Source organism: Astatotilapia calliptera, chromosome 13 (assembly GCF_900246225.1).
Source record: "Astatotilapia calliptera chromosome 13, fAstCal1.2, whole genome shotgun sequence".
In the NCBI taxonomy this organism is placed as follows: Eukaryota; Metazoa; Chordata; class Actinopteri; order Cichliformes; family Cichlidae; genus Astatotilapia; species Astatotilapia calliptera.
This window is the reverse complement of record NC_039314.1, coordinates 7,842,326-7,858,090: the sequence shown is the minus strand read 5'-3', so window position 1 is coordinate 7,858,090 and position 15,765 is coordinate 7,842,326. Positions and strand designations below refer to the sequence as shown.

The 15,765-nt window shown below is 39.6% G+C and overlaps 1 protein-coding gene across 4 annotated transcripts in view; it reads left to right on the top strand.

Annotated features, from left to right (window-relative positions):
- LOC113034572 (phosphofurin acidic cluster sorting protein 2) overlaps positions 1–15,765 on the top strand; it is a 45,859-nt gene continuing 30,094 nt past the window's right edge. For 3 of the 4 annotated variants that reach the window (XM_026189237.1, XM_026189236.1, XM_026189235.1), the window contains exon 1: positions 2–348. In XM_026189237.1, coding sequence (XP_026045022.1) covers positions 137–348 — 212 coding nt within the window. In that variant the 5' untranslated portion in view covers positions 2–136. Of the gene's footprint in view, positions 349–15,765 lie in introns of all 4 variants that reach the window. The other variant, XM_026189234.1, reaches the window with a different exon arrangement.

Genomic DNA, 15,765 nt, shown 5'->3' with positions numbered 1-15,765 from the left:
CGACTATCAGCATCTCCAGTCAGTGGGGAGCAGCTGGGAGTCAGTGTGGAGGAGCAGGAGCAGGTAGCAACGGAGTTCAGCGGCTCCCGCGTTCGTCCGACACTTAGCTAGGGCTGCTCCCCAAGCAGTGGTGGTGATGATGGCGGCGGCTGTAGAGAGAGGGGGCGTCCGTGCCGCTTTCCTGAACCCGAGCAGCGGTGGCGGTGGTGGACCAGCGCCGACGAGCCTCCCGACCGGAGCGTTGGCCGGGGCTGTGGTCCTAGGCTCGGGCTCCGGCAGCATGCCTGTGCCCATGAACCTTTTTGCGACTTGGGAGATAGACCGATCATCTCCAAGCTGCGTCCCGAGGTAACGTTAACATTGGCATGTTAGCGTGAAAATACCACAAATCACAATGTTTGCAAGCCTCCATAACGTTGAATAAATCTTTGGCTAACGTTTGCTTTAACAACGCCCTCGCTGAGTGGAACGTTAGGCAGGACGGACGAGTTGCCTCACATTTCCAAAACACTGTTGGGGAGCTAACTGTCAAGCTAACTAGCAAGGTGGCTAATGCTAAAGCTACCTAGCAAATGTTTTGAAGTTACTATAATGTTTTGTGCTAAATGCACATTTGTTTTGCCACGTTAAGGTGCAGTGCGCCAAAAGTACCAATGTTAAAATTTCCATTTGTATCTTAATAGCTTAGACGAATTAACAAGCCTGTAATAATTTATTAACACTCGGTGTTTTTAATGTATTTCGACCGTTATAACTGGCTAACAAAAGTTCAGCTAACCAGTTCATCTGTTAGACGGATTCTACTAGGTTTCCTTTATGTTCGTTTTATGGTGATGAAGCTTTGCACATAATAAATGTCCGGATAGGCCTGTAGTTGATTAGGTATAAGGAATGCTTGCCACCCAATAGCGGCATAACTATCTATAAATACAGTGGCATGGATGCCGTTCGTCTCATAAGCAACAGACATCCTTTTTATCCTTTTGCAGCCCTATGTGTCATGAGCTGCCTGACCAAACGAGCAGTTTTGCAGCTGCCTGGCGATTTGAAATTCCCAGAATTTTTAAGTTCTTATGCTGTGGGTTGTGTTGTGATTACGTCTCTATAGATCGGAGTCGACTACCCCGTTATAGACAGCAATAAACAATCACAAACAAAGCGACTCACAGTAATGACGAAACAGCGGATATGACAAGAAATTAAATACTTTTGATTGTCTAATGTTATTGTTTTCCTGTTGCGTTATCAGTTATCTGCGACACTTTGCTTAGTATTCTTCAGCAGTGAGCAGGCATTGGTGCCACCTGACCAGAAACCTCTCGGGAGCTGTGGGCACATTAATCAGCTTTGACCTAGATCTGTTCCACTCATTGGGATAGAAGTGGGCTTGGAGGGGAGGGTTTCCTCTACAGTCAATGTGCCGTATGTGTGTATATGTGCCTGTGTCTCTATAGTGCCTGCATGAGCATGTATGTACGAACGGAATCATTGCATGTGGGAAAATTCCTGATCTTTCAGATCCCTGTGTGAATGTTGAATATTGTTCTGTTTGGCTGTGATGGTTCAAACGATTTAAAGCCAGCTTGAATGAGAATGAATCGTCTTTGAAGTGACAGCACTGCTTTTAGATTATACAGCTCCCTGCCCTTTTTCATTGTAGTCCTGTTTCTGAAAATGTGATTTCACTATTTATTTAGTTCCTGGACAGGCCACAGCAAATGCTGCACAGTGACTAATGCATGAGATTATTTTGGATAGTTGTATCTGTTAAGTTTTAAGACTGGATTGCAGAAAACAGCATGTTGTGCATTCATACAACATGCCATACTATGTACATTGATTTCCTACGTCTGTCATTACACTGTTCTCTGAAGTGGATGATGTACAAGGCACTGTATCCGAGATGAATATGGGTGAGGATCACAATGAATTATTAATGAGTTTTACAGTGAAGGTACACTGTTACTCGACCCACAGCTTTCTTGTTGATGAATGGGATACTTTGTTAGATCTGATATGTATGGAGAAGAACTTATTAGGCATATTAATTCATGACACAATTATTTATTCAGCCTGAAAAGCCTTATTGTAATTATTGTTATATGCGGTGGCTTTGAGGAATAGTGGTCACAGGCTATTCTGCTAGTGTAAGCTAGTGTGAAAAGTCCAGTATGAAGCCCAACCCAAGGCTTGTTTTGGGGATTCTGCCTTGGCATTCTTTCAGGGGCTGGGCCATGTTGTGTGCAGCTGTTTGCTCTTCAACTGGCCTTTAGCAAATGTGGGTGTCCAGCTAAGTGGCACGGTTTCAGATGAGGCCACGGGGCTGTTACCAGCTGAGTGTTTTTTATTGTGGTACTCCAAAACATCACGCACAGCTGTTGTTTTCTAATAATTACAACATGGTAAATAATCCTAAGCCCTTCAGCTCCATTGAAAGCCATGCTCAGGAAAGGATGTTTTTGTCAGAATGGAAAACATGTTGTTAGCTTTTATATGCTATTATATTAGCACAGATTTATGGTTTCTAACTGTGGAGCTGGATGAAACAAAATTCATATTTTAGAATCTTGCGCTTGTTAAATTCTGGGTATATCCAAATGCAAATAGAGTTTTATTGCAGTGCACCATACAGTATTCTGGCTCCTACCTGTTGGACGTAGTGTTGTGACAGCTCCATCCTTAACAGGCTTGTTGGAATAGTTAGAGAAGCATTGTTTTGATTCCAGCATTGCCATGCCTGCCAGTCTGCCACCCTCCAGTGAAATACAGCGTGCTGTTCATATTGCAGGTTATTTCTTATAAGCTGATAATTTTTCCCCTTGTTTTTCTTGTTTTTATTATTATTGCAGTGGAGGGGGGAAGTGCAGAAGTCTCACCTGTTTTCCCCTCTTAAAAGAATAGACAACTGCTTTGCTGATGTTGCAGATTTACCAAAGACAGCTGAGGGACATAATACCCACATTATTCATCTTCATGTAACCTGCTTACTGGACACATTTAAGTGTCTCATTGATATTTTGGGAAATTGTGCTGAATATAAAGTTATGCATGTAAAACTAAGCTTTTAAAAAACTGGGGTATTTTTGTACTAGAGTAGATTTAAAAATAATTTAGTCAGTGCTCTGCATGGTGGATGATGTGCTTTCTTAGCTGTTTTGACCCTAACAGTTTTGGTAGAGTGGTTTTATTTTTACCAATCCTTTCCCCTTTATTTAAGCATACGAGAATAATAAAGAGACAGGTGTAGCTGCGGTTACACAGCAGAACTAAAGAAGTTTAGTGGCCTGTTCAAAAATCCAGCTGAGCTGTCTACAGGCAAGAATTTGTTGAGGTAGTGATGTGGTATTTGCAGGAATGGCACTAATGCGACGGTCAAAATATGGTCCTGTGTTTATCTTATTTTGATAAAGAATTTTCAGCAGGATGAGAGCATTGGCTTCTTGCCAAGTTCAAAATAGAGGACTTTTTCATAAACATCTGCACTGATAAAACCCTAAAAGAGCTGAAAATATACTACCTGAGACTAAACCAAGCCCAGACATTATTTGAAAAGTGGCACCTAGCTCAAATCTGTTGCAACATCATCTCTATACACGAACAAGCAGCGTGCTAATGTGTCCATAAAAGCTCTCCAACCTCCAATGTGTCCAAAGCTTTAGGTGCATTATGAAGCTATAACTAACTTACTTTCAAGCTGACAATTTGTCTGCTTTCAGAGTAAACATCATCCTCTTTGGGTTGCTAAATGGAAAATGTTTTGTAGATCTGAAAATGTTGGCGTGCCCTTGATTTTCTTTTTTAAATCCTCTGTGTATAAAGATCCCTCTATTACATTTCTCTGGACTCAGAGAAGTGAATACATCTCAGTTAGCTCGCAAGCTACGAAAAAACGTCTTCCTCTTCCCGTCTGATGTTTATCTCTGCCGAGTAGTGCGTCCTTCTTTCTGTCTGTGTGATTCATGTGAGTCCCAAGATGGCTTTACTCTCTCATGAGCGGCAGAGCCTTATCTTGATAGTAATTGAGTGTACTTTGCAGACTCTGGTCAGATGTTTGTATCTTCTGCCTCAATCTGTAGTGTATCAAACAGATTTGTGTTGTGTATGGCAGATATAGATGATAAACGAAAACAAACCCGGGCTCAAGTAGAGCAACGTTATTGTGTCATATTTGTTCTGGGTCAGCAGAGATGAAGCCATCAGCAAGACATTTTTTACTTATCCCTTATGCCTTTATGCTGTGATGCATAAGGGATATGTAAAAATATCCCTCATGCATAACTGTTAGCGTGCAGTTTCTAGTATCATCCATGGCCTTAATCTCTTAGATTTATTTTCGAGTTTTCTGTAAATTCAGTGATTAACCCTTTGCTGAGACCATTAAATCTGGGTACAAGTAAAGAACGCCTGACTGTCAGATAATATGATCTAAATTCACCCTTTCACCTCCTCAATAAGTGTTTCATCTCAAGGCATGGGTATTGTTTCTCTTAGCAGGGGAGCTGCTGTAATCTGATTTCATAACAGGAAAAGAGGAGCTAGTAATCTCATGCTGCACACACACTGTCTGCTTAATCCTCTGCTTCCTTTTGGAATCATATACATCAGCCGCCTCCAGTGCCCTTCAGGATTGTGACACAGTCGCCACATCTGTTTGCACCATGTTTACAATCGTTGTTTGACACCTGATGCTAAATGTTCATATTTGATATGGTATTTTGAATGATGTAAATGAAGCAAGCTTTTAGGCTGAGGAATCATCCCCAAAGAGCATGTTGTTAATGCTCTGTTACAGAAGCAACATTTGACTTCATGGCATGATACTTGGCAAGATGCCCATGCAAAATATAAACAACTCAGAACAAAGGTGCATTTAGAGGGATGACAGCTCCATTTTTAAAGCAGATACTGAAAGTAACAATATTGCAAATGTAACTGGATCGTGACGTTTTTATTTTTCTTGTTAGAGAAATAAGAATCCATAATGTGGCTTTCTTTTAAGACATGTTTCATATTTTAGTCACATTAATAGTTAAACTAGTTCCCTTTTGTTTTATCATGTCTTCAAATAAGATTTCAACTTGGCTCCATGCTGTCCATGCTGTTCACACACTTTGCTGACAGAAGACCAATCAGCACCTTCACGCCCCTCTTTTTCGTGCTTACTCCCACTGCTTGATATGTGTCAAAATTCTCTTGGTTTCCTTCCCTGCTTTCCTGGAGGAGGAGGAATTTCCTTGGGAAACATTCCACATTCCTGGCAACTAGAGAGCTGCTGGTGCAACTGAAATCAGCCTCCTTCAGTCTGGTTTCAGTACCCTTCTCCCTTCCGTTGTTGACTAACAACCTGCTCTCTGGAACGGAGCCAGGATTTGAGCTGTGGATTGTCCACTCTATTGAAAAGTTTTGCTGAATTGGCCCTGAGCTTTATGGTGATCAGGCATGCACTGAATGCTCATGTTGAATGTCTCACAAAGGGAAGAAAGGTTTGTTTCCCCCTGCGTGGACCTCAGTATGGGAGCGAGGCCAGATTCTTCTGTGGGCGGATACTGGGGTCTCTGCTAGTGAAGAGATCCAGCTTCCTGAGCCAGCAAGCGAGGCGAGGAAAGTGTCCTCTGATACAGGGAGGATCCTGTCAAAATAAGCACACTGGGGACAGCGTCTCTCAACTCATATTTTCTCTCTTGTTCTTGCACTGTTTATTTCCCACCTCTCCCAGTGAGGCATTTCCTGAGCTGTATATGCCAGCAGCAACACAGACACCATTATTTCAGACACAAAACATTTATGATGTTGATGAATGAGAAAACATGACAGACCGTTTTAAAACATGAAGATTTGTCATCATGGCAGTCTGAAATCCTGTACTACATTTCTAGCAGAGTCTTCTCTTGTAAACAAACACAGACTGGCAGTGCAGTTATATTTATCCTTCGTCAAATCACTTTACCTTAACTGTCAGCCATACTCAAAGAACATTTCTTTCATCTTACTGAGTCTCATAAATAGAAGATTTTTTTTCCTTGTTTTGGCTAACAGCCCCAGAAAAGAATCAGCATCTTTGCCTTTTCTGTCTGGATGAGGACATAACAGTCCCTGGAGTGAGAAATCTCCGATAACATGGAGTTGGATGCCCTGCTTGCTTGCTCGTCTAATCACAGATTAAGGAGTCTGAACTGTCTGGATTCCAGTTTCTGTCCATGCGCCTTTGATCAGTTGACCCACACTGCAGTTGTGCCACCTTCTCTTTTTCTGTGCATTAAATTCAAGCAGCTTTATTTTAACAAAGAATTAAGTTAGATCTGCACTGAGGTGAAATTAAATTAAATATGAACACTTACTTGGTTAAGGACAAAAAATTGGATGTTACTGTTTTAAATCTAGGTGCCGCAAAGCATTGCACATGAGAATTTTGTATTACATAGTCTAAGATTAATGTTAAAAAGATGGATCGTTAACATAGATCCAACATCTCCCATCTTCATCTCACAAACTGCATTAATTAACGATTCACGGTATAAAAATGGGCATTTTTCATACTGCGTTCACATGCTTATCTGTGGTAATGGAAAAATGACTGTGCTTGTTACTTGGCAGCAAACAGCGTCAGCCTAATTGGCCTCACCTCTCTATTTTTACTCACCTTGCTATCACTGGTGTTAAAATTACTGCTGAACTGATAAAAAGGAAAAACATGATCTGTGTGCAGAATCTCTGAAGAAGCTGGAGCACGGATACAGTTAGTCCATTAGTCATTTGGATGTATAAAATGGGGGGTGGGGTTGTGTCAGGTTTTTAATCACTTTAGGGGGGAAAGTGAACTATTTGCTGATGCTGACCGTTGTATAGTTGTTTGCACAATTCCCAGTTCAGTATCCTGATCATTTTTCTTTCTTGAAAGTCTTGTCTACTTTGCAGAAAATGGTACGAGTCAGTGCAGGTTTGGAAGGGTGTTTTTGTCAGCTGAAGTCCTTCTAGCATCATTAGCAATGACAACAGGCAAACCTTGCTTCGTCAGGCAATATTTTCTACACTTGATTTATCATACTGCCATATCTGGTTCAGTTACCATAGAGCTCAATACAGACGCGAATCATCTGTAGAACCTGAATAAAGTCGATTTCTTCTTGTTTCTTTTCTTAGGAAGCTGAGGGTGTTTCTAAATTCCCAGATCATTAATGAGAGCAGACAGATTCGGTGTGGTGGATGCAAGAATTAAAGGGCAGACCTAATCCTGTCTGATGCTCAGCAGAGGCACCATATGTCAGTATTAAATATGTATAGGAAAGCTGCACTGATCCTTTAGATGAAATGTCAGCAATGCTTAAATGTAACTGAAAGATATCATCAAGTTCACTCAGTTTCAATGCCGTGTCCTTACATTGGAGATAGGAGCAGCCATGTACATCTTTGCTGGCTAGGTTTTACAGCTTTGAAAATTGATTCTGCTTATTCATATTCATATTAAAGGTGGTAGATTGTCAGACTGCATTAAACAGGACTAAGGACTTCAGATTTACTGTACAATATCATGAAAACTCAGCTGGGGTCTATTCTGACGTGGAGCAATGGATGTGTCAAAGCTCTCGGGGTCAACGCAGCGGTCTGGCTGGCTTTCCCTTGCCAGCCCTTTCATTGCACTTTCATCTTTTCACAATGCAGCCCATTCATCATGGCTTTTAAAGATGAATCATTGTTGTTTTTTTAAAAAGGCTTATATAAGCTCAGCATGCTATAAATCCAGTCTCCTACAGGCTGTGTACATTTTAATATATTCATGCTGTTTAATGCCATTCCAAACATTTCTTAGTATGTATGACGATACAATAAGATTTGCATTATACTTCTTTGTGGATGTGCACATGGACTGCTTTAGTCACGAGGAATCCATTGTCATCCTTATACTACTTTCTATTTGCCTTTGAGGGCACATGCTCACTTGGTGTCCTTGTTAGTATAGTAGCAGTCATGACAAATTGGAGGGGTACAGAAACCTTATGGAGCCTTGTGTACATTCACTGATCCACTCTAGCATCAGAAAGTGATACTTATATAATGAATAAAATGATATCCAGTAATATTGTGTTTTAAAATTATCAAACTATCTCTGCCAACAAATAACAGTCCCAGATTTAGAGGAAACTGACCTAATGTTAGCCCTGCCTTCTTTTTTTTAATTTAAATCCTCCATTGAGTTTTTTCAATATTTTGTTTCTTCTTTAAAAAATCAAAAACTTGAATTTTCCTGATCACTAGGCTGGACAGAAAGAGTGGAAGAAGGCTTCGCTACTAAGCTTTTGATCAAACCAATAGAACACTTGCAAAAGAATATTTCTAGCAGGAATACTATTCACCTTTAATAGGATTTTAAAATTTAGCCACAACATTGTCAGTGGCAGTTACCATTCACCCGTATCTATTGGAGTAGTGAATGAAGAGTCACATGGAAGCTACTGAATACAGCAGACAGGAACTTATAAACACTTTTATTAAAATAATCTATCATCAGTATCATCTGCATGCTAGCAAGATACTATCTTCCTTGTTATATTCTTTTGTGATGATGATGATCTGGTATCTTTGGATCTGATATTGCCTGTAGTCATGCCATGTTTGGTCTTGTCATGTCTTGCATTTCCTCTACAAACATCGGGTTGCTGACCTCACCAATATGTGTTCAGGGCAGAGACAAAAGAGCTGTTTACCACTGCAGAAACACAACAAAGGATGACAACTATTTACTGAGCTCCTGAAAATTACTGTCAGATCACTGAGGTGTGACTGCAACATGGAGTTGTATTTTTAATTAGTATTAAAGAGGCTGGAGAGTTGAATAAGAAAGTAGCCTGAAAGATCCCAGTGGGAGTGTCTGCAACTGAAAGCTTTTGTTTCAAGGATTCTTACTTGCTGACTCACAAATCATGTTACTGGGTTGTGTTAACCCAGTTAAGGACCAGTTTGGTAATTTGGTAGATTTCCAGTACAACTGGGAAAAGTGCTTTCTCAGTTGGTTTACTGCGTGGTAGAATATAGGGCCAGGTTAGATGTAAGCATGCATTTCCTGTTGTCACTTAACAGCAAGCTTTGCATTTTTTGACTTGCCTCTAACGATGGTTTTCCCTTTAACCCATATTTATATCAGCCAGGAATATAAACTTGCTACCCATTATTTTCAGAGGAGTTTACCAGAACGTCCTCACAACAAGCACATACTGCTTAAACCTCTGATTTACACTTCTCAGACATAAATCTTTTTTCATCTGAGTATTTGAGGTAAAGAACTGAAGGCCTAACTCACCAAACTGAAATAAAATCTAGCACTGAGCTGCAGTGTACCACTCACTTGTAAAATTACCTAAAATTAATCCCGCAGTCATATTGTACCACTGCTCAGGATAGCCTCATGACCAAGAACTTCATAAAGACCTAATTACAGAGTGTTATGACCAATCCCTCCCCTACCTTTGTTTTTTTTAATCACATCTGCCAGGGTGCTTTCATACCTGACTGATGAAACCAATGGAAAGTCATGCATCAACTGGCTTTAGAAAGTAAATGTTCAATTCAGCAGTGACTTAAACTATGTATTGAATATGAATGCTTCCTAAATGGCAATATTTCTATTTTGCACAGTATTAATTATAACCTGTACACTGTTTGTGGTTTGAATCTGTGTAAGATTTTTTTAAAGACGTATTTCCTGTCTCTTGGGGTTTTCCCAGTGGCCGTGTTCCTCCAAAAATCCAAGGAAGTTGTGCACTTAGCCATAGTTTGTCAAAATATGATTTATTGAAATAAACGGAGCATGCAGCCGGAGAAGAGAGAAACCAAAGACAGCACCCTGTTCGACAAGTCTTTGATGTTTCACTTGGAGCTTGATAAACATAGTCAGCTGATGTTACTGATAAGTTTAGGTTTGCTATTTTTATTTATAAAATTAAATGCAGAAAAGTTGATTTGTGTCCTTTAGCGAATTTCTTGCAAATTCCTTAAATCGTGCATATAGACTCAGTGCCTGTGAATCAACAGTCCACTTCCTATAGTGGAGTATGCATCACAACTGAGCGGACCTTGCTTCAGAGTTGAACGTTGGCTTCATGTTATGTTAACAGTTTCCGAAATACATTAATGAACAGTTCATAGAAAGATTGAGTTGTTTTAGTTTTCAGACTTATGGCTGTTATATGTTTTACTACCATAAAAACTGGGCAGTGGATTTAATCACAACAGGAGTTGACTTGTTCTCTGCAAGCTCAAGTATTTGATATTGAAAAGATTTGAGCATTTGATTGCATTGTAAGGATTCTGACTTAGTGAAGTAACCTCAGAGGGGTATACTCTGAAGGTCAAGACAGCCAGAATTACTTTGTGTTAGCTGGCTTGACAAAGCCTAAATTCTCAGTTGGAGATAACAGTTGTCAACTTTTCTGTTTAGCCAGGCTTTCTGCTTAGGGCCTTTGCACACTCACAAAAAAGGAGTTTCACAGATTATATTAGTCTTCTTACATGAAAAACGATCCCTGTGAGTGCACCAAGCTCCAATCAGGGATGTTCAGTTGAGCAGATGATGGTGATGATGATAAACGTGTGATTAAAATTCTATCAGGATCTTTAACATAATATAACGCAACACTGTTATAAATAAGATGAGATTAATTCTGCAGAAAAGTGTTTATCTTGGGATTTATGACACCGGGTGGTAAAATAAACATTTAAATTCAAGTTAATTATATTATGGCTGAGTGGACTCTTGGTGCTGTTCTTTATTTCTACAGTGACAGCTGCACATTAGAAGTCTGAAGCGTTAAACTGGATACATTTAAATATTATATATTACTGTCGCAGCGCCTAATAAAAGATGTGGGAAGCACTTCAGTTGGTTGGCAGATCAAATTAAAATTAGTGTTAATGAGGCAGTATTCATGGTGTGTGCTCTACGTTCTAGTAGTAGTTCCAGGGGTGTAAAAGATACTTAGCAGCCGATTAGAGTCAAGTGTAATTTGATCAATACATTGTCTGCATCACCATTTGTATACATGCATATTCCTGTGACAGTGCAACAAAAACAGTTTGCACTTCTCGCAGTGGTTTTAGAAAGGGATGGCTTAACAGCCATCCATCCATCCAGCAGGAAAAAAATCTATAATTCACTTATAACATGTTGTGGATAAAAAAAGATATATGTTCTGCATAACTTAGCCAGGTAAAGAGAGCTGCTTTTGTGACACAGAAAACTCTTGACTTTAATCTTGACATAGCTCACTAAGTCATTAATCTCGCTTTGTAGTACACCCCTCTGTTAAGGGATAAGCTGCCATCTCTGTAATGTCTGACTCAGTTCTGGCCTTTTGACATTCAACAATGTGCTGGTATAAAAATGGACAGACAGCACGGTCCCCCAAAGTCTATGACTGCAGCTTTAAAACCTCTTTGGCACCATACACACCACTCTACGAAGAGACAGTCTTATCAAAGATATGTTTGCTTCCAATTTTATATTGTTATGGCCATGTGTGTTTTTCCTCACACAAATACTACAGAAATCAGGTTTTACCAGATTAATTGCTTCTCTTGTTCCCTTTGTCTGGTCAAAGCCTTTTCCTGCTCTGTCACTGTGACCATCAGAAGATTTCATTCAGGGAATTAAAGCCCAACCAGCATATGGCCATCTGGCACAAACAACTAGATATTTGGGGGCTAAAATAGCTTTTGCATGCAAGCCTAAGTGCAGGCTAAGCTCTCATGGCACATTCTACTTTTTGAACTTGTTTAAACTAATATATTTGGTCTCATGTATTAGTCCTCATCAATCATAATTTATATTTGTATTTAAAAAATACTCTAGCAACTTTCAAATGTCGTATCACACTTACGTTTGCCACTGCTTTGCAGCCTCTATTGCTTTGTCATATTTGTCTAAACTTTAACAAATGTGAAACAGAACTTTTAAGTGGGTGTGTTGGAGTTTAGATCAGCGAATGCAGGGCTTTGTTTTGTGCCTTTTCACTTTCATTGCAGTTTGATTGAAAGATGATGAATAAAATATTAAAAAGACAGAGAACATAATTGGTTTGTGGCCCAGACAAACTCAGGAGTTCCATAAGCGAACCCTCTGATGAATAGACTTTTCCTTGTTTTTTGCTGTAAGTGAATGAAATATTAAGTAGAAGTAGCTTTTATACTAGCGTAACTTTTATTTGGGTTAAGTTATGCAACCAGATGTGAAAAAATAATAGTGTTGTTGAGGAACGCAGTGCTGTAGCTTTTCTCTTCAGGGACATGGACTGCAGAGAATTTTGCTTTTTGTCAGTCCCCCATGTATAAGCTGGTACCATATGCAGCCTTCTTAAGAATTTCATGCACTGCATTATGCTCAGCGGTGCTTTATTAGAATGAATGCAACTGCATTTACATCTCAGCAGAGAATACGTAAAATAATACGTTAAACCCACTAAAAGCATCCCCCCCCCCCCCCCTTTATCTGGAAGCCCCCCAGCACATATCCACCATAGACTGTTTTTTTCATTGAGCACTCTGTTACATCACTCATCCTCCATCTACCACTTCCCTCTGCTTTGTGCCACTGACAATTGCTGTGCAGTGATCCGAGGGCATGGAACTGGCAAAACATCAACTAGAATGCTGACCAAGGGATTACAGGATGAATTACAAAAGTGTGTTTTTGTTTAGGCAGCATATAGTTAAATTCAGAGGTTTTGTTTGCCTCCCTTTCAGCACCATGCACATTTGCACATTCATTTGTGTAAAGAAGCATGTCCATATTTGCACAATAAACCTTTTGATGGTCCTGTATATGTTTAGATCTTCTTCTTTTTTTTGGTCACTGGAAAAAAAACTGTCCAAATTAGAAAGCATTGAAGAGCTACGGGTGTTTGTCATTTCAACTGATACGAATGTGCATTGGAAAAACGTGAAGAAGCTGAAAACCCAGCTAGAGTCATCCTGCGCAAGCACCGTTATCAAAATAGGGCTTCTATTTTTCTTAGAATTTTGATTACTTTAGCTGCTGGCTCTTTAAAGGCTCTGAAATTTAGAAGTGTTCTTATCACCTGTGACATGCAAATACAGATATCCAGGAATAGTTTGGTGATAGTAACTGCATGTACTCCTAAGGGGCAGTACATGTTGGGCAACCAGTTTTCAAAGATGTTGATGTAGACAGAATGAACGCCCGTTCACGCCAGAAATACACTTAACTGATGTTGTGATGATGTATTTTTCTGTAGTAAGCTGATTGTTGTCAGCCTAACAGTGGAACTGCATACAGTGGAAATAATAAATACTTTCAGCCCCAAGATTTCCATTAGACATGCACTAATTCCAGTTTTTGTTTTTTTTATTTTGAGTGATTCAGTTTTTCTTTCTAAGATGGCATACTCAATCATTCCTGTAGCTTATCTTTAATTGACTGATGACTTAAGTTTAGTAACATTTATCCTTTGATGACTTGCACTCTAAATCGGCGAGTTGAACAGATTGTGTTTGAGTTTAAGCTAATGAATGTTGAACAACTTTACTGAGATTCTTGCAAAAAGAGAGGAGACTTTGGAATGAATTAAGTCTACGCAGATTTCTAAGAATGATCGAAATGAGGAATCGGATTACTGACCAATCATAAGGTGCATGTCCATTTCCAGTCTTGTGATGGGAAGCTAAGGTCCATGGGGTTCCAGTCTTGAGTTTTAGTTTCTTTTTTTTTTAATACCTTTTGAAGTCAGTGAAATATAGAGTGTATGTGACATAAGCAGTCTCCACACAGTCATATAATTTTACTAAAGTGTCAAACTCAAAGAGCTGACTCCAGAGGAACCTGTGTCAGGCCTCCTCGTGAAAGAAAGCCAGCCTGGCTGCAGAGAGTAGATAACAAAAAGAATTATTAGCGGTGCAGAATATGTGTTTGACTGACTGCTACTTTGCTGTCCACCTTTTAATCCACCTCTCAAAATTGATTTTCCTCTGATGTTCATACATCTCTTTGATAAGGGGTGAACCGAAATATTCAGTCTTTAGAGGTAGAGATGGATTGGCTTGACTATGACTCTGCAAATTCTGTTGTTATTTCCTTATTCTGGGACAGGTTGAAAGGATTATTCTTATACAAAACTGAACTTTTAAAACTTCAAATGTGTCTTTTACTTCTGTACCTTTATTTGTTATTAGCAGAGAGAAAAGATAAGATGATATGTAAACCCTTCCACAACCCACAATCACAGGGCTCTTATCTGGAACCAAATATTTGGCCACAACTGTTTGAGTGGACTGCCTGATAAGTTGTTTTGTTTGTCCAACACAGATAAAAGTGAAAGGATTCAAGTGTAGCTACAGACAGACCGTCTTTTACAACAGCAACTTCACAGTTTATTTTGCATCCGAGGAAAATTAGAAAAGATTGGTTAAACCTAAAACCAAATACAGCAAAGAGAAACATTTGATCTATAAGGTACATTTTTTTTGCCAGTTCACAGCGTCCATCTGTCTCATAAGAAGTGTTGATTATATTGATTTTTCTCATTGCAGTAATACAGTTTTAGTTCCATGGTTAGACCAGAAAAAATTGATGACTGGCAATAAACTACCAGAGAAATGAGGTTGTGTTTATAGTTGGCAAGGTTTGTTGTGTTTGCTATTTCAGCTACAGAGATTTCCATGCAAATCCTTTATCTTTCCTCTGCTTGTCTGAACAGTTCCTTGCTTGTCTGGATAGTTTTACTTGCTTAACACAAATGGAAACATTTGCCACCTCCATAGTTTTGATTTCCTTGATGATATCTGAACGTCTGCTTGATCTAAAAGGCGGAAATGGCCATGCAATCTAATGACCTTGCTCTACTTTAGAGGCAGAAAAGGTTAACAGTTAGTAATGGTGCAGTGAGTGACTTGGGCGCGCTAATGGACTTAGATGGAGAAGCATTACTCATGCAGCTGAGTGATGACATACCAGCCGGGCTGAAGCAGCCAAAATTATACCAAAGCCACCACGCTCCAGCAGTTGTGACATCATTTTTGACGTGCCATTTGAAAGGAAGTCATTGGTGAACTTAAGCGTCCTGCTAGGATTTGTACAGTCTTTACGCATAGCACTATTTGAACTTAGCATTCTTAGTCCACTCTTCTCTGTTGAAGGTAAAAATGATGTGATGTATAGAGTTTGAATGCCAGGTCAAAACCGTGAGTTTCTTCTTGTGTTTCTTTAGCTGTTTCAGAACAGTTTGTGTGATGTGACAGGGCTCATTAGTCTACCAGTGAAGGTCACTGCTATGGTAGATACACGACAAATGTATAAATCCTTTCCTAACATTCAACTTTTATCAAATAACTGTCTGAGCAGGTGTCGATTCAACCTTCCAGTCATTTTGTAGGCTGTAATCCCCTCTCAAACTCAGCCTGTAAAGACCTTATAACCAGGATTCTAGCATAAATAAACTCAGTGTATCACAATGATAACTCAATCAGAAAAGCTTAGCAGGCAGTTTATTGGCTGAACCAGCACAAGCATTGAAATTGAAAGGAATTTCATGGACTCTTATCAACTGGGAAACAGAAAATATGTCACTTATCTTTCCTTTCCACTGCCTGTTCACAGAACTATTGAATTGGAGACTGTTTTATAAATTCTGCACTCACCCTGCCTTTCCTTATGGATTGATAACACTGTTTTGCTTTGGTCCCATTTGGCACAGACAGGCGTGCTATGATTCCACCCCAGGGTCTCTCTGGGAATGTGGGAATGTTGGGAAAGAAAAAAAA